Source organism: Calliopsis andreniformis, chromosome 10 (assembly GCF_051401765.1).
Source record: "Calliopsis andreniformis isolate RMS-2024a chromosome 10, iyCalAndr_principal, whole genome shotgun sequence".
In the NCBI taxonomy this organism is placed as follows: Eukaryota; Metazoa; Arthropoda; class Insecta; order Hymenoptera; family Andrenidae; genus Calliopsis; species Calliopsis andreniformis.
The window spans coordinates 8654792-8680573 of NC_135071.1; the positions used below are offsets into that span (position 1 = coordinate 8654792).

At 35.7% G+C, this 25782-nt stretch overlaps 1 protein-coding gene across 1 annotated transcript in view; it reads right to left on the minus strand.

The window, feature by feature from the left end:
• LOC143184444 (tRNA dimethylallyltransferase) overlaps positions 1 to 25782 on the minus strand; it is a 153422-nt gene that overhangs the window by 52605 nt on the left and 75035 nt on the right. The window contains exon 4 of the mRNA XM_076386674.1: positions 10656 to 10791. Within this exon, the coding sequence (XP_076242789.1) occupies positions 10656 to 10791 (136 nt within the window). The remainder of the gene's footprint in view (positions 1 to 10655; positions 10792 to 25782) is intronic.

A 25782-nucleotide genomic window follows, 5' to 3' on the forward strand; every position in this document is an offset into this window, starting at 1 on the left:
TAGCCGAGCGCCGTTACTTAACGACCGTCTCCTTCAGGGAAAGTTCAAGTCGGCGTTTCGCCTCGAAACGAACGAGAGAGTCTTCTCTCAGTCGCCTCCTCTCCGCGAGGAACGGTGGAAAGGGGCGGAAGGAATCGGTTCGACAACTGCCAGAAAGCCGCACGATCACGTCGCCTCAGCGCTTTGGATTTCTAGCCTGGATTCTGCCTCCAAGTAGGACTCGGCTCCTCCGAGCCACCTTCGTCCAAATGGAATGTTCCTTCTTGCGTGATTGCTCCATTTATTGTTGGATTCTTATTGTTCGCTGAGCTGCTTCGAGCGGTGTCTCAATTGCATTGAGTGACTTGGAGTATAAGACGTGGATTAATCCGTAACTATACTTCGTTCACTGGGAGAACGCAGTTGTCGGTTGACGAGTTTTCGTACCCTTTGCGCAGTTCACGCCTACGCTCATTAGTTATTGGCTCTGTCACTCCCGAGCACATCCCTACCCATGAACCCCTTGTTGGGCCCTTGGAGGTCCTACCATTTCTAAAGAAAGTCACTTCTTCAAGTGTTAGCGCATAAACGGTGTGAAAGAAATTTTGAGCAAGCAAACGATATTCTTTTAGATTTTAGTTTTCTCCGAAAGTATTAATGCGGCTCTGTTAGCAAATAAAAATCTTCTTGAATATCGTCTCTGTCGACCGAAAACGTACTGGTACTAGTCAGAATTCTTACTGCGTTGCAATACCATAAACGACCCTAGATTTCCCGTGTCATAAACTACCTGGTCGCATCGAACATTTTGTAGGAAATCCAGGAAACAGTTCTACCGTTGCTGTTTCTTTATAATCAAATAAGCTGTGGATTCTTATACATTGATATCTCAATAAATATTGTTTCTTAATAGATAGAAACATTTGTTTCATTTGGACACTAGGTATACAGAGTAGAAAGAAGCAAGGCGTGTCCTTTTAGGCTCTTGAATCCTTCACCAATCTCAGTGGAAAAGTCAGTCGGGGCAATGGAAGCCATCTGCGTGAAACGACTGCGTTCTCTCAGTGAACGCAGTATAGTATGTTGAATTTTACACGTTTGGAAACTAGTTGTTTTTCAGGTTGTAGAATTACGTTAGACTATATTCGCATTCTTTGAGAAATATTAGAAGGTAGGTCCAATGAGTAAATACTGATCACAAGTTTCTAGGTGTGTTAAGATTAAAATGTCATTTATTTTAAACTTTCATGCAGGGTCCCTTAGATCGCGTCTTGCCAATCGCGGGTTAACGTGGTTCATATTAGGATAGAATTTCAAGTTCTCCATTGGACTGTCAATTTTTGTTTTCATTGGTTGTTTATGAAATGTGTTGCAAATCTGGAGCAAAGTAAAAAATTTTGCACTAAATTGTTTATTTATCTTTTTTCCCCAGAAAAGCACCATATACTGTAAGTCCTACCATAATTTGATATCCTGTATAATTGCATATGTGTATAGGAATAAGTGCTTAATTTAGGAACAAATTATCAATAAGTTAAAAAACAAGTTAAGAAATGAATAATTAATTCTCGAATTATCGAAAAATTATACTTTTCAAAATTATGACTGATTATTACATATGTAATTGCCCCTAAATGTAGATAGACGGAGGATATCTTCTGGAATTTTACTGAACATAAATGATAATTATTTTCTCAGAAGATAAGGTGAGAATATTGCATGTTGCGGTATTTTTGAAATGTACCAAAGAAAAGATAAGTTGCATACATGACTACATTCGAAAAATGATAAACATCAATTGAGAAGGATAAATAATGATATTGGGATCTTCCATCTAAAATTACGAAGATAAAAATTGAATCTACAACACAACACAGCAATTGCATTCGTACAGAGAAAGTGTTGCATAGGATGGAGAAATTATTAATTTCATTTGGGTACTCGTTTGCGATACAAATACGAAATATATAGTCAACGAAAGGATATAGCAATTCTAGTAGAACAGCAGAGTATCGATTCTTTACATTTCTAACAATCGGCATTGCTGTGGCCAACTGGGGACCTAGGTTTGAATTAACGTATTTTTTCCTAAATCCTGCTAATTCGAATCCCCAGGAGTGACAGAATGAACATTATCATGATACAGCATTGTCAATCAATTACATAATATCTAATTATATAGAAATTACAGAAAACGCAGCATTTAACATTTATTTCACTAAAGTGACAAATATTTTTTTCTGTGTCACTTTCTTCACTATTTAGAATATTTAATTAATTGACAATGCTGTACTGATAACAATAAATTGTCAAATAATTACTCTTATATGATTAAGGTTTGTTTGCCCTTTTTGCCATGTCTGAGGTCTTGAATTGACAGAAATGGAGGAAAAATACATCGTCATAATAGATTTTGAAAAATAGAATATGTATTTATAATAAAATTATGCGAAGAAACAATGCAAACGTATTAAGAAAAATGAAAATATTGAATCACTATCATGACAGATAAATAACTGGCAAATAGTCATATCAGAAAATATTTAACTGAAAAATTAAAACACTTTTTTGGTTTAAGTCTAGCAGTATATTCTATTACTAGGAATAAGGGAAAAATATTATATAAATGACTTTACTTATTGTTAGAAATTCAATACGTTGACTGTCATGTAGCTTTTCACTGTTTCGAAGCGGAATTTATTAACGATTTCATAACTTTTCCAGATATTTTTTGTGATCAAACAGATGTTCTAGTAGGTACTTTTGAGTGGAAGACGTACATACGCATAAATATCTGTTAATGTTATTTCATATTCCTTTTCGTTTGACTAGCATGTGAAAATGGCATATGAGTGTACTTACTAAAACTTACAAAATGATTAATTTTACATTTAAATATGTATCTACTCACAACTAAAATGCAAGTTACATTGCACTTTTGGAGCCAATGGCAAACGAGCGACATTTTGACGCACGATTTCGTTGCGATCATACATTTTTTTTTGTTTTCCTAATTACAGACAACGAAGACTGACATATAATTGCAACGAGATCGTGAGTCAAAATATCGCTCATGTGAATTGGGTCTTAGAATGAAACACAATAAAGAATAAAAAACTAAAAAAATCCTATTATGAAAAGGAATGTATCTACTTGCTGAAATTTCATTAACATCATAAATAGAAAGTATGCTGAATTACCGTAAGTAGAGGTATAAAAGAGATATAATAAAGAAATATAAGCTGTTTTATATTTCTTTAGTATTTCGAACAATTTAAATTCCACTGTATATATTTCAATTTCACAAAAAAGACAAGCATACTAAATTTCAAATGAATCAAACTCTAGACAACAACTCCAGCAATAGTAAACAAATATCTAAAGTGATTTTATTTTTAAATTATTAAATCCTAATAGTCACATTATTCCCAACCATACAAGTCGTCGCTAATAATCATAAAGTGCAGTTGATGCGACGCAACAATTCATCTTAAAAAAAAAACTATCCTATCATGAACAAGTACACCTCAAAAAACAAACAGTTATGAATTGACCAGTCCACTTTCCCTAAATCATCACCTTGCACAATACCCATAATGGTGACAACAACGTCAGTTGCTGAAAAAAGGGATTAAGGTAGTTGTTTCAGTTCAATCATATTAGAAAGTTAATTACACATAACCATTATTTACGAGTATTTCGTTTATTAGGGTATCACAAAAATTTTCGATAATTACCCTATACTGTTGCTATGGTACTATGCTTCGGAAATTCTTCGGAATTTCGCTGAATTATAAACTTTAAATTGCTATAATTTACTAATCAAATGGTAAACTGTGCTGTTTCTGTTTTTATTAAATTCTTATGTATTATACAGGGCGTTCCAGAACTGGCGATACAAGCAAAAAGAGGATAATTCTACATGGAGGGATAAAACGAAAATGTAGAATAAAAATGCTTGATATTACGCTTCGTTTTCAAGAAAATTGATTTTGAATTATGGTCAGGTGCAAGTGTATGAAAGAACAGTTATGGACGCTTGAAGAGTACAGAGGGTAAGGGGAACACTCTCGGTCTAGCCGCTGACTATCTTTACGATACGCTAGAAGCATTTCCCTTTCTCCGTTTATCTCTCAAGCGTCCAAACCTGTAGATCGGTATAGCTGTACTCGGTCAAAATTTCAAATCAATTCTTTTAAAACGAAGCGTGATCAATTTTTATTCTTTTTTATTCTACATTTATTCAAACATTTTTATTCTACATTTTCGTCTTATTTTTTCATGTATAATCACCTCCTTCCCGCTTGTACCGCCAGTTTTGGAACACCTTGTACATTAATCTTTTACCAAGTTCCTCAGAATATTGCCGGAGATACAGCAAAAATGTCACACCTCAGCGAAGTATCGGGACAGGGATTACGTGTTAGAAATAGAAACTCTGAAAGCAAATAACTCGAATTCGGGATGGTGAAATTTTAAAAAATTTTATCTAAACGTAGATGAAATTTATATTAAGATGCGATGAAAATTATAAGACATTCCTAAGAAACTCGATTTCGACAACAAGTACCTCAAATAAAAATCCCCGCGCAAGCGCGGTCGAGCAGAGCGAGAATGCACCGATTATTTCTCAATTTTCGTTATTCGCGCGTGAGCAGGTGTTACTCAACGACCCCTTCAGGGAAAGTTCGGATTAGCGCTAGTCCAGGTGAAAGAAATTCTGGAACGGTCGTTACAACCGCAATACGCAAGGCCGACGTATCGAACGGCTTCCGATTTCGAAACCGCGGCACGAGTGGCTCGCTGGTATCTGGACTAAGACAGTTTCCATCGCTCGCTATCCGTGTCAATGAATTCTGCAAATTTCCACCCTCCCACGGCGACGCTCGCGCGCTCGCTGGATAATCGTTGCGCAACACGGAAGCGGTTTCCCCCTCCGAGACATTTGATCGCGACCTCCAATGTGGTCCAACGTGATTTACCGTGGCGATAAAATTCGGTAAAAATGGGACATTAAATCGATCAGCTTTATTAGACCAGAGCGAAGGAGGCAGTGCGCGCGATACACGATGCGTCGTAAATTCTTGCAACGTAGGCTAGCACTTGTACAGTATACTCGCATAGGTGTAACGCAAGTACTTGTAACGCGCCAAAGATACTGCGACTATTTCTTTTATATGTGTGAAAAAAGATTCCTCGTACGATGTGCTATTGTTATTCTTGAGACACGAATGTGGTCTACGTTTAAGGAAATATGATAGTTCTGAAAAGAGCTGTTTTTGATGTGAGATGTGTCATCGGTGGTATCTTCGTTGTAAGAACTGGGATGACTCAAATACATTAATATCATTCTACAGAATTACTACAAGAATGAAATCTCTGGAAAAAATGATTAAAATATAAATGTTCGCGACACCAGAGCATGTAATAAAAAGTAGTTCGCTATAATAAGAACACAACATGGTACAATGAATATCTTTAAAACTGCTTCCAGCTTTTACAACGAAGACATCACCGATGACACATGTCACATCAAAAACAGCTCTTTTCAGAGCTACCATATTTCCTTAAATGTAGACCACACATGGTTCAACTTACAACATAATTGTTCAATTATTAAAAATTGTCGAAGTGTAGTGTAACTAGAAGTGTTATTATTTTGTTTATAACGTAAAAATTCAAAATTCTATTTTATCCGTATTTTGTGTTTTGGTTCATAATATTTGCATACGAATTTGCGAAACAATCGAACAACATGTAGTCAGTGAAAACAACGAAAATATACTATTTTTTAATATATTTTTTAAATAAATTGATGTTTTCAAAAACTGTTTACATAGGTGGATTCGTCGTTCAAAAATACATAATCGCCTCATGTATACCATTTTGCTACAAGCAATAGTTTTCGAGATATTAAGCGAAATATGCTTTCCATCCCCATCTTTGGGGGTGGTTTTCACCCCCTTAACATGAATTACAGCAGATAAAAATATTCGTGTCGAATACTTTTGATTACTTTATAATCCTGCAAAGTTTCATCAAAATCGGAGATTTCCTTGCGATGATCCCTTGTAAGTAAATTTAAGCAGGGTAAGCATTTGTAGGATCTACTATGGGCAGACAGTTTGCACAACTAATAAAAGTACCTTGACTATAAGGACTACAGTTAGAGCAGCTTTGTTAAATCTACAAAGTCGACTTTTACTGATTCTATGAAACTCAGGCCTGTTGGAGCACTTTTATAAATTCTACAACAGGCCTCAATAACTTCAGCTTAACATTTTTACCCGTGTATAACACGATTTCCTATTATGCGAATTCGTAGAATGTGTAACGTATTAACCACGTTATACGTGAGTCTACTGTAATTGCTAGATGGAAACAGTGAGGGGAGATGAGGTCGTGGAACGACGTCGACCTACGCCAGGAAGGAATGAGGAAACGAGATTAATCCATCTCGCAATTCTTCTTAGACTTCGTACGCCAAGGAAGGATTAAGTGAAAGACAAATAATGGATGGAATGATTAATTTACGTAACGGGCGTTTGATATGGAGACTGGTCAATGTGCAAGGCAGAAATGTTCAAAGGTTACTCTTGCTGTGAAGGGCAGTCTTTAGTGGCTGTGGGTAATGGCTGGAGTAACCACGATTGTGGGAGATGTGACAAAATGGTGATCTTGGTGCAGTATGAATAGGCAGTACGCAAGATTATTGTAGCTAAACTGTGGATTTTTATGCATTTATGGAATTTCTAAACCTGTAAAAAATTATAGGATTCATATGATAATACAAAATATATAAAATATGAAAACTAAAATGTAAATTCTAGTCGTTGAACGACGAAATAAATTTTTCTTTTGGTTCCATTTCTTTAACTGGGTTTATGAAAATATAAAATTGCATAAAAATTTGTAGTCTAATTATAGCCTATTATAATAGATTTTTAAATAATATAGATAGAAAATATTATAGTCTATGTTCACAGGTCCCCTCATTGGCGTCGCGTGTTGCTGTGATTGGAAGAGCAAGAATAGACACTCTATTGCGCCTACAGGTAAATATTTGGACAGGCTTGGTGTAGGGTTACGATTCGATCAGATTAATTAAGTGTTACCTGAACTGAAGGTCCTTAAATTGAATCGGTGAGTTGCAGAGCAGTATAAATTCAAAATTAGCCATTTTCAAATAATCTCAAAACTATATCTGGAGCCTTGAGTCCAAGTGTACTAACAATAAGGGTGCAAACACACTACTGTCATGTCACGTGAAATCACGCCACATATTATAGCAAATCCATAACGTGAACCGAGAGTTTTCCCTTGTTTTTAGTTTTATTTTGTTATAGGGTGGCCATTGAAAGGCTGAAAGGTTTGAAAAAGTCATAAGTTGTTCATTTTTTTTTTTTTTTTTGTTTTTTATGTTATAGAGCATCCCTTAGAGATTAAGATAGCTACGTATGATGTCTAGCAACAAGTAAAACTCATTGAGTTTTCCTATTCTAGTGAAAGATCAATTGTCGTCAACTGTTAAAAGATCATCTGATTTGACGACACCAAACTTCTTTTTGTGGGGCTACTTGAAAAAACGAGTTTACGTAAATAAACCTCAAATAATTCAAGAACTTAAATTGAACATTCGAGCCGAAATCCAACGTTTAGGACCTGAAACCTTGCGTACTGCCATGAAAATGCTATGGAAAGAGCCTATATTTCTGAGCAGGAAAATGGTGGTCATTTGAGAGACGTTGTTTTTCATACATGATATTGAAAAAAATCCATTAATTATATTTCCAAATAAAATAATAAAAAATTTTAAAAACATGTGTCTGTAAAAGTTATTTTTGTTTTATATCATTCAGTCTTTCAGTGGCCACCCTGTATAACATGAATATAATTTGCTGTACTATGTAACATGATCTCACGTGACGTGACAATAATGTGTTCGCAACCTAAGTCGAACAGAAAACAGGTGGACTTTATTTACTTTGGTTCTAGGATTCAGATATTTGCATACATAAAATGCACAGAACTACACGTTGGGACCAAATATCTCAAAATGTACCTTCAGATTTGTACTGTTCTTCAAATCATCGATTCAATTGAAGTAGCTTGCACTAAATGAAATTAACTTGAAGTAGTGGATACCAAAATGGCGTCAAAAGAGATAGCATTTACTGAAATATCTCTAATAATAAGAGAATTCAAATTGGGTTGAGTTCAAGGAACGTGACTTGAAAGCCTCGTTCAGATTAGTCAAAAATTACCTGAATTCAAGCTTCTTGAATATAATTGACTTAAATTTAATGAAATTAACCTAATGCAATGAATACCAAAGTGGCGTCGAAGAAGATGATGTTTGCCGAAACGTCTCTAATAATGGGAGAAATCTTGAACGTACTGTTAAATATTTGAAACACACATTTGCTTCAGCTTGCATGAAAGTCACACTTATTATTTTAAGTTTATGAAAATTAAAAAAATCTCAACCTCACCTGAAACTCGAAAAAGTATTTCAAGTTAAGTAAAAGAACAAGTTCATATTGAAAAACTACTCTAATCTGTATACAAAAAACTGAAGAACTTTTTCCTAGTAATAGCCTAATTCCTATTACCCTTTTATTTACGCAGTATGTACTTCTTTACTTGTCCCCTTTAACTCTATTTAGAATAATTCAAAAAGTTTTCGAATCAGTTTTTGCTTTCTCTATCCAAATCTTTATAAAATTTCTGAAGATAACTGATTATTCGAGATCAGAGGAGTATTTAACTGTACACAGGGGTTTGAATTCTCAGATTTTCGTATCTCTGTTGTGGATACGGAATGAAGTATTGACGATAACGCGGACGATTACTTTGGTGTGTCCGACCGAAGAATGATCAACTAAACACCGAAGCACTGAGTGCCGATAAATGTTATCATATGCCAGAGAACATCAGCCATGTTACAGGAATACAGTATAGTTATTTTTAATTCACTTTCAACCTTCAACATCATAGTAGATATAAACTTCTTCCGTTTCGACTGTAAGAAGACTTCACTGTGCAAACGTAGTAACTGCAAAGATAAGTGCAATAGATATCATGTCTCCTTTTTATTACCGTGATGGCACAAAAACTATTACAGTAACTTGCAGTGAAACGCTAGACCAAATATTTTTTTCTTTTACACTGAATATAACTAGTATCAGTTTGATAATGTACTCTGTTGTATTTTTATGATAATAGAATGTCAAACTCGATAAGTCTTGCAGCGTTAATATTCCTTTGACTGCTTGCAGTATCAACCCAATTTGTAATATTAAATTTCTTAATATTGAATCAAATACTAAGGTGTTACTATGAATGTTCTAATAATGTATAATTCGCATATGGTATCTTAACAATTTTAAACAGATTAACAATTTGACCAATTTCGAATCCACTGTTCAGAAAAATTAAATTTATAGCTGGATCGAACTACATGTTTTCTTTACCATTATTTATCAATCTTCTATATAATCGTAAAACAGTAAATGGAGATTCTATCCACTGTGAAAGAGCCAATTGCCCCTCAGATTTTTCGTGTAACTCGTAAAGCATTTCGCATTTGCACGTACAATGACTTACCCCATAAAAAAAGCCAGTACACGAAAACATACTCACGTCTAAAGATACAAAAACGCCTAAAATAGTAATAAACACAAAGCAACCCTGAAGTTCTTCAATGCATCTAGTTCCCCTCTGCAGATCCTCTCCATAAAACTTCCAAATGCCTTTTGTCACTATTTTCTTCAAACTCGAGATACATATATACTCTTCTATGTGTATTTAGATGTAACTATCGGTTTACAAAAGATAATACCTGTACATCACGTAGTTTAAGAAAATAGTAAGCTGACAATTCATGACATGTGGGTTTACCTTTTGGTTTGTCTACCTTAATCCCTGTACTGAGAAATTAGAAAATCATGACCTATCAGGTTTTGCCATCTGACGTCAACTCTTAAATGCTCAAAGAATTTTTATAGACAAATTACATTCTAAACAAGGATCCTGCACTACAAACTTCACGCATTCCTTCTTGCTCAAAAAAGAAGACCAACCACTGTGCACCATTTGCAACACCAAAATCTCGATGGAACATATCATCACTTCCTGCCAAAAATACCAACGTGAACGGAATCTATACCAAATCTGCGGAAATCTCAAAGAAGCGATCAAAAATGAAAAATCATGCTCCGATGTTATAAATTTTTTGAAACATGTTAACTTACTAAACCAAATTTAAGCCAAAGCCATGTATATCAACCGTGGTTGCTAATGACCCTTGAGGGTAGATGCAACATTAAAAATTAAATAAATAAAAAAAAAAAAAAGGATCCTGCACGATAAACGAATTCAATAACACCAAAGTTGAAGTAACCAAAAATGGTCAAAATTTTCATTTCTCTCAAGTATTTCAGGACTGTGTGACGTGTTGATATCGGGAGCAGGCTTAGTAGCGCAACGATAAACTTTATCATTTATCAAGTAGCAGTTATGAAACGTGGCGTGATCGTTTTGGTTCACGGGTCTGCAAAACTTTGAAAACGGACATGATCCCCGCTTTCTGTTTTCGAGTCTAGGAAGGTAGCGAGGGAAGAGGATCGGCGGACAATCGGTCGCGGGATAAAGACACACGTATCTGGTCCACTTACCCTTTCGCAGCGGAGCCACAGAATAATGGAGTTCGGATGTCTCAGTGGACCGCCCAATCCGGAAGCACCGGCTGTCCGCTGAGTTTTCAGGAGTTCTGAGTGCGTCACGCCATACTGTTCGAACACTTCCAGGGACCTGCAACCAAGCAGAAAGCAAAGGCTATAGAACTTTCATTTGTGTTCTTGTTCTGACCGAGGGGACACGATTTTAATCTGGTGTTGAAGATGAACTAACAAGGTGTGATGAAGCTTGTACAATAATTTATTAAAACATTTTTAGACTTCACAAAAAATTGTGTTGAATTACTTACATTTATGTCAGCGTGATTTTTGGAAATGAACTTTTTTGGTGTCTTAACATTTTATGTTTATTTTTTGGTAACATATTTGTTACTTGTACTTTATATTTATTTTGTTGGATCTGTCACGATTTGTTTGAATAGAAAATACTAGAAAAATATAATAGCCTCGTTTAAAAAAGTTGGAACTAATATTTTTACCTCGAAGAAGATACCGTTAAGAAAGAATTGATTTATGAAAGTTAAGCTGAGTTAAATGTAGTCCAATTTTTGCTTCATACAATTCTTTGTAAAATCTACAGAAAAATCTAGAAATTTCGTAGCAACACTTACTGGGGCATTTTAATTATTCACACATGTGACAACTTTGTGAAACCAGTAAATGAGCAAAGAATTTAACAGTTGTCCCATGCTTCTGAAATAAGTATAGATAACTACCCTATGTTATAGTTAGTCAAAAGAGTGTCGGCATTCTTAGGTTTCTTATAATAACGTTACGTAAGAAAATAGTAAATATATGTATGTATTAGTAAGAATTGTTTCATTTAATACATTAGCTACCGCAGACGTAATTTTACATCAGTTTAAAACGTATAGCTACTTCTTGTCGACATAATTTGGCGTCATTGTAAAATTTGTAGCTATTTGTCGCTGGCATAATTCTATAATTATTCGTAAGTTTGAAGTTTATACAACTATAAATTTTTAGGAACTATACGCGACACCCACTTTTTGTATCAAAATTGCTAGCTAAGAAAGAATTACATAGTAAAAGGATATTTTGTATGACAGTTTCAATCTAAGATACTCGATGCTGTGTAACAAGGAAATAATACAAAACAAGCAATAATTTGTGAGTCAGAAAAGTATTTGCATACCGAATGTGCATATGGTAGGTATTGACATAAGAAAACAATATACCCTTCACAGAGGCGAATTTATATGAGCCACGTCCTCTATCCCATACCTCGATATACTGTAATTGTTTATTTAGTGGTAACGCCATTAATTTTACATTAACGATACACGAGAATCGTATCACAGTATAATGCAACAAGAAGTCGTACTTAAAGGGAGACGCATACCTATCCCAGCGTAACGTAACATGAAACACAGTACTAGCCCTAATAGGAGGCATAACACTGCATGGTATCGGCAGCGGTGGAAGTAAGGAACTCCAGGCTCCGTAGTTCCGGAGATCAATTCAAAGCTTCCAATTAAAACAAGTAAATGCAGTAAATTTTTATTTATTTTGACAGTTCAATGTATTAATAATTTATCACACTGCGTGTAACAGTGGGCAAGATTCAGTACTTGCTACTGGCACAAAAATTCACCTTAATGCTGTAACTCTCGAGTTAACTGACAGTGATTTAACATATTGCGATATCTCGTGTTTAACAAGCCGTATATTGCAATTGAATAATACATATAGTTTAAAAATAATAAGATGATAAGCATCGATATTAATAAACAGATTGTTCCTTGACAAATTGAGAAATGTGGATCCTGGTAGCAAGTAGTACGATCAAAGGACTGAAAATGATGTTTTGATAAACAGAATTCATAATTTCTTGCATGTTTAATCATAAAAAGAATCTTACAAAGCTAATTATGATAAATTGAGATAGCAATCGTGAGCATTTTAATAAAAATTCACTTGAATAATGTCTACCTCGATTTGTCATTTTATGCGTCTCTATATTATAATTCCCACGTGACAATGGTGATGTTTCTCAGAAAGAGTCGGTTTTCCTCAATTCTTCGGTAACAGATTCTACACGTGCTAACAACTTACAATTATAAATATAAAGTGACTCACGAGAAGTTTTGGCAAGGACAGATGTTTTAGCTTAAATGCTATCGTGCAGACGCTACAAAGACTAAAATATCTAGGCCTAGCTTACAAAAAAACCTGGAAACCATTCAACTCTATCTAGACTCCTCTATCACTGAAACTTTTTATGTTGACAGGCATAAACTTTGTTTTGTACTGTTATATGAACACTAGAACTATTAATGTGTAGCTATTTGGTAATTCTGGTATTAATCCCCCAAAAACTATCATCATTTGTTAGGTGTGTAAGAAAGTATACGAAACAATCGATCTGTTAAAACTATCCCACCTTTCTAATACCTATCTAAATATGCATAGTGGGATATTTTGTATACTACATTGAAAAATTAAAATTACTTGAAGCACCATAACAATTCCTTAACAATTAAAGTAAATCTACTCTGTTAAATTTTATAAAAATAAAATTTCTATAAAACATAATTCTTTTTATATTTATATGTTCTTCTAATAATACTGTAACAAAAATTCTCATGAAGTGAAATTTGATAAAACAGAATCCCAGTTAAGTGTACATGTACCAAACAGATCTTCAGAAGTTCTTTTCAAAACGAAGGTTTATTTTACTTAAGAAATTCTGCAGAAGGAATCACTTATATCTCATACAATTGTATAATATCTTGTACAATTTACATGCTGCACACGTTTAAATATAGAAATTCTATCCAAGTTTCCTATGGTTCTATTATAAATCACTAATTTTACTTCTTCACTGACGTTTGTACAATTAAGTATTCATTCCTGGTACCAATTTTCTCCCCTTTTACTTTTCCAATTGTCTCTATCAACCTCTCAGCCGAAAATGACAAATAAATAATGTAGCACTCCACATTTATCCAGCAAATACTTCGTCTATGCTCCATTACGTTCGTCGCAATGCCATGAGTCTCATCCCAGACACGGAACCAGGCTGAGGGCTTCAATAAACGTCCGTGTCACCAGGACTAATCACTTCGATAAAAATTTGACAAGCTCAATTTCAAAAGTCGTACATTTCCAGCGTAACCTGTGGCGGGCTAGTGTCACGACTATGCGCAGCCTGTTATCCAACGTTTCTGTCGCACCTTCGTGATGAACGGCCGATGAAATCCGATCGGTTGCAGGAATCAGTAACCCGTGGATGAGGAACGAAGATCGGGTCGAAATTTTTATGAAAACGTTCTCCCCCGTGCTCGTGGGTCTTCGCTGCGTTGTGATTTGTAACGCTGGATGGAAACAAGACGTTCCCTCGAGGATGTCGAAAATAATATCGTGACATGGGAACGCGTGGGCCACGCTCTGACTTGACGTATCTCTGTTTCGCGTTTGCACGTTCCTTCCACGTGACTTGGCCACAGAGCAATCCTGACTTTTATTGAATGAACAAATTAGGGGATCGGTTCTTTCAACTATTGCTATTTGATTCTTAAGGTGATCGAAGATTAATTTAGGGGGCTCATCATCTAGGATACTCTGAAAAATAGGGAAGTCTGGAGCTTTTTTCGCTTGTAATTATTGAGTTATGTACTAGGATTTTTTAGACCATTTTAATACTCCCAGGACCATCAGGAAAAAAAATCTTTTTGTAGCCTGATTTTTCTATGCTAATATTTACCTAAAAATGCTTATTTACTTTTCCATTTCTAAATAATTAACTGAGATATACATTGTAATTTTCTGAAATACACCATTTTTTTTAAAATTTTGCATTAAAGATACTTATTAGAAAAGAGTTGGATAACAAAATGATAACTCTGCAAATGTTAAGCAATATTTTAGCTTTGTTTTGAGACAGTTTTTATTGCATATTTGAAGTTCCACATGGCGGAACACTGCAATATTGTTTACCTATATATTTGGTTGGACTATTATTAACTATCCTTATATTGATAACTTTATATAAATTTAATCTCATAACAATATCATTAAAAAATGATTTCAAGAGATTCATCTTCATATGAAAAATTCATTTTCATGTAAAAGAATAATAATAAAAAGTAGTTATTTGATAAATACAAATAATTCATGTATCTAGTAACTCATTATAGTATAACTTAGGTAAAAATTTAATAATACTAATACTTATTTTTAGCTTGGCCCTAATTCCAACTCAAATTTATCATAATTTAAGGAAGTTCAGCGTTAGCTTTCGAACTGATTTACCGGTTTTGTAAACGAGGATTCAATGTTACCAAGCAACGAGTACGAAGACCGACCACGGGCGATTATTTTGGGAATTAACACAGCGACTCTGCAGGTCCGTAATCGAAAATTTTAATGTCTAAACATCCGGTACAATAACCCAATAATTAATCAAATGGCATCTTCAAACGGCACCGATTACTGGGTCAAAGCCAGGCGCTGGCTACGATAGCTTATCGCACGAGCCAACATAAATCTAGACCGTAAGACTTTTGGCTTTATCTATATTAATATCGACAAATCCTTTTTTGGCTAAGTTGGATAAATTTATGGAGATAAATCACTGTGCGAAAGACGTTTCGATATTAGAAGAAAAACAATTACAGCTAAATTGGATCAGTTTCAAGAAATAGGGATACATATTTTTGCACATTGTTTAATTAAATCTAGTATATGTTTTATTTAGATTATTACAGACTCTTATCGAGAACAAATTTTCTGAAAAATTAAATAGGTATTTGCGATTAATACTTTATTTAAATTTATTATCAATAAATATTTATTATAAAGAAATAAATTAGGATCAAATATTACATGGACTGTTTTTCCATATCTTTAACATAATAAATTTTCTTCAAGATCTGCACGATCTAAGAGTTCGTAATTATAACAAACATATTTAATTTCCAAAAACAAACAATTTTCAAATAACAAAAACATTAATTGGAAAAACTATTAATTTTGTATTATTGAAAGTCATCAGATCATTTAAAGCAAACTTTTTTCGATCATTGCAAAAGTTCTTCAACCAGAAAGAATTTCTAAGACTGAAGGCAATCCATTAGTCCGAATCGCTTTCCGCCTCAAACTTTCACCAATTTTTTGCCTGAAAAGTTCCCAATAATTTTCCAATGACGCAAATCGACAACTGTTTCAACAAGAAATGTTTACTATCAAGCAAAATTACTTATCAGACAGTTTAAAACGATTAAAAAATTTGAACCATTTCTACTTTTCCCTGTTCGATCATTGTGAATGAAACTATTATAAAGTCCTTACCAAAAGGATAAGGTAACATCCCAGTACCTAAGCACTAACACTAATTGTATTTAATTTTAATCTTAAATTTTAATGTACTTAATAAAAATAATAACATCATGAAATAATATTTTATGCATTTTTAAGTTATTCGTTTACTGGGACGTTTAACATCCTAAGTGTCCATACATAGGGGACATTTACTTTATCTAATGATTAACAGAACATTCGCAGAAAAAAAAATTAGCAACATCAAATTACGTCCCCCTCGAAGCCATTTAAATACAAATGAGATGCTTAATCCACTCAAAATAGGCGGAATACCCTGTATATGTACCTATGACCATCGAAAATTAGAAGTTACTAATATTTTTTCTAACATATCAGTATATTCCTCCATCCACCTCATGTCCACCACAAATTGGCTAAATTAGAAACAGATAAAACGAAAGTCTTCAGAGTGTCTTAAGTGCCTGAAGTGCCCGTCATAAACAGAAGTCATCCTGGGGGTCAGCAGCGCATTGTCGCGAGTAGCTCCTTTCTCATCGAATCCTTCTCACAGAGAACGCATGTTCCGGATGTGCTCGAGCAAAGCGCGCCGGTCCCATCCCACTGATTCATCGTTCAAATTAAAGCAAGCTGATCTGTAACCCAATCAACTGAACAGAGAGTTCAACTAAGGACGTCCCGGCGCTGACTGAGCGATCAAATACAAACGTTCCTCCTTAAAATCGTTCATCTGACTCGTTAAACCCGGCTGTTGTGAAACTGGGAGCAGATACTGGCGATATCTCGCGACACTGCGTCCTTATCGTTCGTTCTGACCCCCGCATCACGATCCATTTATCTTTTATCGGCCCCTTCTCTGTCCCTCGCGAGCACCAAATGTCTCAACGTCCTCGTCTAACGTTCTCAGATTGCTCCAGGTCTTCGGCCGTTTTTCTCTGAGCAACAAAAAGCCGTGGCAACGAAAATTACACAACCGTAGAACGGCCTGATCGGCGGGAATCGGAAGAGACGAGAGATGGAAACCGAGGGGAAAAGCGGACTTTCTCTTGACAAGTTAATCCGCGGGACCAACGAGGATTATATCACTTCCACGAATCGCGAGTTTGTTGGGCAATTCATGCAATTCTGAATGCTATCGGCTTCTTTGGGTAGAAGCTGCTGGTAAGTGGCCTGTCGATACTGAGTTAGGAAAAGATATTTGTTCAGTAGTTTTAGTACTTAGATGTTTGATAAGTATGTTTGTTTAACCTGAAAAAAGGATGGAGACAGTGTTTTCTTTACTATTTATTATTTTTAATAATGACTAAGAGATAATCTTTGCATTGAAGATGTTGCAGTCTGAATCAAGATGTCGCAATGTATTGTACTTAGACACTATTATTACTAGTGATTTAAGACATTCTTTAGTTTCTTTTTTCGACCCTATAAAGTTCGATGAATTCTTCTCAGGAGACTCCAAACTGCGGAGGCATTTTGCTAAAGAGAATGCAATCGTTTTATAGAATACAGAGATAGATGTCTAAAGTTTAAATAATTCAGTTTCCTTAACCCTTTAAGTGCCAAGGTATCTATCTATCGATAGTAAGTCGATGTGCTAAAATTGCCACGGACCGATCCATTGGTACCTACTTTAAAACTCTTCTAACTTCTAACTCTTTTGTACTGTTAAATCTGTGGGAAAAATACAACTTCCTTTTGTTTGGTATACTCTGGAAGAATTTATCAGCGTGTAGAAAAATTTCGTTCGAATTTTTTCTTCATGCAGGGAGAACTAGGTAACTACTGACTTGACAATTTTCACTATACCCGTGGTTAGGAGATTGACACTGAAAGGGGTTAAAAAGTTTTAACTTCAAATCTTCCATTTAAAAAAATATAGATATAACTATTTACCTTAAAATATAATATATACCAAATTCTTGCCTTAAAAATATGACAAAATTAACAGACATAAACTTTCATACACATACAAGGTGTAACAAATATAGTCTTCGATATTTCGAGGTGTAATGGGAAATCCAGATTGAAGCACTAAATGTCCTACAACCCAGTGTTCTGGTCAGCCCTACAACTGCCTTCATCTTGCAATAATAATGCCAAAAATATCGAAGGCTATATTAGTTACACGCTGTATAAGTGACATGGAACGTGTTAAAAGGAATCGAAACGTCCTGGCTGATCTAATACACCGTATCAGTTATCAATTGACGTTTCCCACGTGCCTCATGTAAATGAAACGTGAATTTAATGTAAATTTAATGGGCACGTGAGTGACCGTTCTGGACGGAGCAAATGTAACTCGCGCGTAACGTTTATGGAAATCGTGTAATGCCGATGGTCCCAGGCGTTCGGACGGCTTTATTTTCGGTCTCCGCGATTTACACAAATGTCTCCAGCGTCGACCAACACTCGGTGATCAAGATACCACCTTTCGGCCATGCATTTTACGTTTTCGCAGTAGAACTATGGATAAATCTTCAACCGAAAATGTGGGATGAAGGCAAATCCCTGAACGTTGCTTAAATAAACATATTTGACATATTTTTCACTAATTTCCGCATCCGACTTTGGAATATTTCTAGATGTTTGAAGAGAGGTGGCCAGTTTCGTAACCGTTTCGTCGTAAGTATCAGTGTATAGATATCTCTAATGGAGAAAATAGTCCTTGATGGAACTGAAATCTTTCAGATATTTTTATTTTACAGATACTTACTATACTATTTTAGTTACGTGTAGAACTTTTTATGAATTTAAGAAGTCAGATATGTTGAAACCTTGTCCATTTCAAATGCTAATACCCGATTAACCAGGTCAGTTTTTAACTAGAAATGACTCCAGTGTGTACAAAATTGAATAGTAAAAAATAATTTGCATATTCAGAATTATAGAAGCATGAACTAGGAATACCGTATGCATATCTTTCGCTTTTTCAAACGCCTGAATAATATTATCTTTTAATTCGTGACAATCTTGGTTATCTCTGGCATAAACTATTCCACAAATAAAGTATTCGATAAAAATAAAGCACTGACATCTTGTGATCTTGGATGGCAAATAACTGTTTCTGATATAACAAGCAACGTTTCTAATATTTTATGAATTACTAAAGTAGATAAATTACTGAAATTTGCTATTTATTATATTCCAAGCAAGAAAGAATAAAAAAAGAACAAAAGGACAGAAATATTTAAAAACTAGCTCCAATCTCTCTTATAAGAACTGTTAATAAGCTTTTATTAATCCACTACATGTGTATCTTTACGGCATTCGATCTTATCACATCCCTGATTCACTGTCAAAGTATTCAATAATTTAATACAAAAATTCCTAAGCTATGCAGATTTTTATGAAAATCTACGCTGACATAAATACAACTAAAGACATGGATCTTAATAATAGAACTTGCTTACGCTCAAAAAATAATGTTATACCTAACCTGTACCTTAGACATTTTACATATTTTCGTAAATTATGTGAATTCTATACTATTTCACAAACTTATATTTTTCATAAATGCATAAACAGCCGCAGTCTATATATGAGCCTCTTGGATATCATATTAATCAAGTCCATAAAACAAAAGGTAGAAAAACGTGAAGGTACTGTAAAGAATGTATTTTAAGTAAAATAAAAAGGAATGTACAAAGGAATGTACTATAGCGAATTGTTTAAGAGATAATTGGTTTCATACTTGACATATTGAAATTTTGACCAAGAAATTCAAATTTATCAAAATGGCTTTTATCTACTGTCATAAAATTATAATACTATGTACAGTCAGTACATAATATTTAATATATATTTTAACTATGCAGATAAATCGTTTAATTTTCAAAAAGTAGACTATTAGTCATGTGCTTTGTTGATAGAAACAGAATTTTTACAAAAAGAGGACTCGATCAATTTGCGATCCGAGCGACTCATATATCTTTTTGCGTTTAACTCTACATTATCCAATATCTCTAAGTTGCATCCAACTCCCAACAAGCTTTCAATAATTTCATTCGATGCCCAATCGGTTCGTATCCACATAAAGAATCCCGCTGATTAAACAACGCGAGAGATACCGGCCGCAATCGGTCGATTAAACGAAAATTAACGGGGCATTGAAATCGCGAACAGCCCGAGGATTCGCCTTCGATTTGGCATTTTTGCACGGGGGAATCTGCATCGGTCGTCGTCGGGCGCGAGATAAGAACCCTGGCCCGACAACCGGTTCAGAGGAACGGTCCCGAACGCTAGCCTCGGTGAAGTTTCACTTCGTGACGGACAATAAATATTTGTAATGGCCGACCCCCTAAATGGATTAACCGCGGCTCCGATTCTGTCGTGTAACCAGATTCGATTACTAATTGCGTCGATAATTTATACGGCTTATTCCCATTGGATTATTAATAACCCAGCGGCGGTCTACTCTTGGATATCGCGAGCGTGTGGCGAAAAGGATTTATAGCGGCACGGGTGTTCGGTCCGCAACGAAAATGCGAGTGGAAAGTGGCCTTTTGCCGTGCAGAGCCTGTCGGGTCATAAAATTCTAATCTCGCATTATCTGTGGCACACGTTCTCCTTGCATATTTCGCGCTAACTGCATTATGCTTCTCTCGTGCCGCAACGCGAGAGATCTGGCATAGGGGAAAGTCCGATGTAATAAATCACCAGGCAAAGTCAACGAATCCGGAGCCTGTCTGTCGATGAATTTACATTGACATTATCTTCGTTTCCGTCTTCTTTTACTTCTTCAGTCTGAGGGCTCATCGCTTGTACCACGGCACGGGAACATTTACGTACGATGAGATATGCGTGTTGAAACGCTAGATCTACCCTGATCTATGCTCATGTTGTGACAACTCCCCCGGTCAAAAATTCGCAAGACTTGTTCGCCTTGTTTGGCGAACTGGGAAACCTGACGAGGGTCGTATGAAGTAGAGATGCATAGAGCTTCAGTCTTCGAAGCTTTAAAGGCCTAATACGTTCCTTGGTTCTTCTTTGACAATTGTGGTTCTTGTTTCTTTTAACAACTTTCTTAGTTTCGAATAAAATGTGAAATAATTATTGTTAATGTCGAGATTTCTGATTCCTTGGTATTATACTAAATTTTCGTTAGTGGTATTCATAATGAAAGTATTCATAATATGTGCAAGGTGCTTAAGAGGAATATAGCAGGATTAAAGACTAAATTTTTAAGACCAAAATTAGGTATGTGAAGTCCAAGCTGAGTTAATCCTTCGTTCTCGGGTTAATTCTTAATTGGGATCGTACTTATACTATGTCACCTTTAATACTTGTCATTTATAATGACAATGAATTGCTTATAGATATCCACGTGTTAATAAACCAGAAAATTGGGGCTTCTTTGTGTAGGTACTGTTACTAATAATTTTATATAAAGAATCACACTAATTGTAAGCTGTAGTAGTAACACCGAACTAGTTAGGAGTTGAAGTAAAAAGAAAAGATATACGAAAAGTAACCCTGAATAAGATACTCAACATAAATCGTTGAAAATTGGCTCAAAACAGGTACTTCGTCTCAAATTATACGCATAAAGACTACAAATCTACAAATATGTTGTCACTCATTGGTTCTCGACCAAGAAATGCGTTTTCCGAATCTTGCCAACTTTTCCGTGTTTTTAGGCTACCATGCGCCAACGTGCCGTGGGTTACCGAAGCGCCAGAGACAAATCCGTCATTCCGCAGGTCATTAGCAACATTGGACGTGAGTCACATAATTTCAATAAATATTCATATTTGTTTATAAAATACTAAACTCATACTTACTAACGCGTAGATGAATACACATCCAAAAATAAACAAAATTACCTACATTTGTCATTTTTCCAAAATTCATTCCCAAAGTTCCTACTGTTTCTGAAGACATCACGGTACGATAACCTCTTCATACAGCATTGTCAATCAATTGCATAGTAGCTACGTAGAAATTACTAAAAACTCTCCATTTGACATTTGCTTCATTGAAGCGTTAAACATTTTCTTCTGCCTTATTTTTTTCACTATTTGTAATGTTTAATTAATTGACGATATTGGACTGATGATGAATTATTGAATAATGAATTTTAGAGGCTTAAGAAAATGCGTGTGAGCCATCTTTACAAAAATTGTGAAAATTAATATGAACATAACGATTCTCTAGGGTTTTTAGATGTGATAAATATTAATTCATTCCATATCGAAACAAGAGCAAAAACTTGTTAATGGCAAAAAAGACATATGTATATTAAACGGTCGACATAACGACTGTATTCCTACCTAGAATTATTTCACTGAAAAACAAAGTATTTCAGTAAAATACTTTTGTATTCACATTAATTTTCACAATACTTGTGAATTCTGTTTCCTCGCGAAGGCGATCAGACCCGACAGACATCTTCTGAGCTTCCAGCAGTATTTATATCCAGCAAGAACTTGCCCTTCGTTATCCTTCCGTTCTTTGTTATCTTTTATCAAAGTCCAGACTGGTAGAAAAGAAGAAAGCCGAGAGAGCCGCTGGCCCCGGAGACCCTGTCTCCACGTGGCAATGACAGGAGTACCTCGCTTGGCCAAGGTTGTGCCAAGACAAGATGGGGAGCATCGAATAAAATCTATCCGTCGGCCGAAGAAATTTTGGCCCGCTGCCAGGAAGACGGGCAGACGTTAGTCATCCCGCGGGAGGCTCGAGCAGGAAGAAAAGGGAGTCGCGGCTGGCTAATAAAAGACAAGGGTAACGTAATTCCACCTGCGCTCCAATAATAGCGCCGCCGTTTAACGACGCTTCCGCCGTTGGCGCTCTTGTCTTTCGGCCTAAGTATTTTCATCGGCAATGATTTACGAGGACATGCGTGACCACTCGGACGTGCTGCAACGACTTCTCAAGAGCGTTGTTCCCGGCCAGATAACGAGACGTTCAACCCCAGCAAGGAAAGTCGCGATATGCCCTCGGAACTGTTACACCTCCACTCTAGCCTATTTATGGCAAAAGCCTTGTCCTGTGGACCAAACACAGCCTCGACTTCCTTTTGAGTTCTGTGCAACGAATCGCGGAAGAGATATGGTACATACGACAAGTCCCGAGGGTGTATTTCGCGACAGGAAGGAGGTGGCTTGGAGGGCTCTGAGTTAAGTTTGGTACCCTTTCGTCGTGAGTAGTTAATCTGATGAATGCTGGGCTGAATTTGGAACTGACGATGAAACATGAGAGGAATATTTAGAGAGTACGTGGACCTATGAGTGCAAGTGTGAGTAGGGATTTTCTAGTTTTATGCTTTGAGATCAATATTACTTATAAGAAAAAGAACTTTTACTAAATGTGTAGTACTTTCTTTAACCTTACATGTTAATAAGTAAACTTAAATAAAAACAATAATTCCTCAACTTATGTATAAAAGTTATTTCTTATATCATCTTGAGATTCTACTAGAAAAGAATCGAAAACAGGTATTTGCTATCGAATTCCCATCTTTGCGCTGCATTAACTTATACCACATTGAGGTTCTAAAACGAATTGAGAAACGGTATCTGTTATACAGTATCTTCCAAATATCCTCTAGATTAATCTCTATCACTTTACGATTCTTAGACAGTGTGTGTTTATCTGTGAACGCTTCAATATCTGGAGAAATATTGATGATACAAAAAACTAGTTAAGACAGAACTTGTAGGCTTCGAAAGAGCACATATGGTGCCTATATCAAATTGACCCTGTGATCACGTTGGAAAGCTGTATGAAGGTCACGGGTACATTTTTTAATGGAACGCTATATTTTTTGTTTTATATTCATATAGCTGACGTTAAAACATTTTCAAAACACTATCTACAAATGAGAAATCTTATGCGTCGCCAGCATTAGCGTTACCCGATGTACACCGCGGGGAGGTTGCTCGGTCGGACTTCGTACATTTCGTGACTTTCATACAGTTTTTCAAGGTCATCACAGGGTCAATTTGATATAGGCACCATATGTGCCACTTCGAACCCTACAAGTTTTGTCTTAACTATTTTGTTGTATCATCAATATTTCTCCAGATATTGAAGCGATCATAGATAAATTCGAAAACCGATACAGGTGACTTAGTAATCCTGAACATAAACAAAAACTTCCATCTCAAATTTGGTCTAACCACTATCACCTTGAGATACCAATGGATGATCAAAAACAGGTAGGTACTCATTAATCCAATCCATCACAACACGATCGACAGACAACAAATCTTGAGAATACTTATCTCTTGCAATACATATGAAAAGGAAGGTGTATGGTTGAGGCTCCCCCGCGACAACACCCCAACAATAATACCAACTACATACAACAGCAACAAAATCTACTCTCTCTCTCAATCTCCAGACGTAGACTACCTTTGATATGGGAAACAGCGTTTTGGAGATATCAATGGCTAGTAGCGATTGCTATCGTCAGAGGGAGCGGGAGCTTTTATAACTCATGGTACTGGAAGGAACACAAATGAAATAAGAATCATGTCAAAAACATAGACGAAATAGATATTGCCAATAACTCGAGTGAAAACTTAGGTCAGCTAATCAATGAAGTCTCTTCGATGAAATTCAATTGCCTCAACAACGTAAGGTATGGAGGGATTAGAATATAGATAAGGCGGGAAGAAACCAAACTAGCTGGACCTAGGTTTAGACTTGTTAAGGTTAGGGGATATTAGAGAAAGATTTTTATCAGAAGAAAAAACTTGACATCTAATGATCCAACTCCAGAGGTGGCCCAACATTTTGAACTCCACTTAGCTTCAAACAGAGAGGTATAACATGGCTTCATTAGCGAAATACCTTCAGAAATAAAGTTTCCTCTGTATAAACCCTGACCAGTAAAACAGAGGCGCAGCTCGAAACTGAGACAGATTTTAAGGACGGATTATTATCTCCATATCTTTGACAGGAAGTCGAAGAACTAGAGCTCTGACAGTAGCTTGGGATAGTACCGACAACTCCCCCAGTCAACAATTAGCAAGCAAGACCCTCGGAATAATAAATAGTTTATCTGGGTCATTGGAATATAAGTGAAATAGCTCTGTTGAAATTTAAGTGTAAACTACTGCATTTCCAAAAATTGCAATAAAGTCGCAAATAAACAGAATATAAATGTGAATTAATACAAGTCAAGAGAATGAAAGTCGGAATATCATTGCACACTACCACTTAGCAAGCGATCGTAGTAGTAAAAAGTATAACACTAAGTACTTCTACAGAAGGTCGATGCGTTCTTGGTCCTGCTAACACAGTGAAATGTTCATTCGCTTAGGGTAGCATGCCCTACACGATGTAGGTATCTAACAGTTTCACAAACACAACAAATAACATAAATGTCCAACTAGTCAACCATGTTCCAATACCTGAACACTGACACTGATTTTATTTAATTTTAAACTTAAATTCTAATGCTCTTGATAAAAAAAAGACAAAAGGCAGTATCAAAAAATAATATATTCAGCTACTGGGACGCAACTAAAATGTCGGGACATCAATTCTTAAAGTGGGATTTCCTATTAGCGTCTGACACTGCGACCTGCGTCTGCGTCCAAACATACGATCTACTTCATTTGTTCCTTCATTTTCTTTACGATGTGTGTATATGTATGTGTCTGTTGGTCGTAGATGCAAACCGCAATGACAGACACGTACAGGAAATCCCACCTTTAAGTTGTCCACGTGGTTGTGCAATGAATATCTGTCATGCTAAGCGTCCAGGTATTGAGACACTTACCTTACATAAACAAGAGCGAGCATACAGGACAACACCTGTTCATACATACTCTTTGCTTCTAATAAATACCCAGTTCGG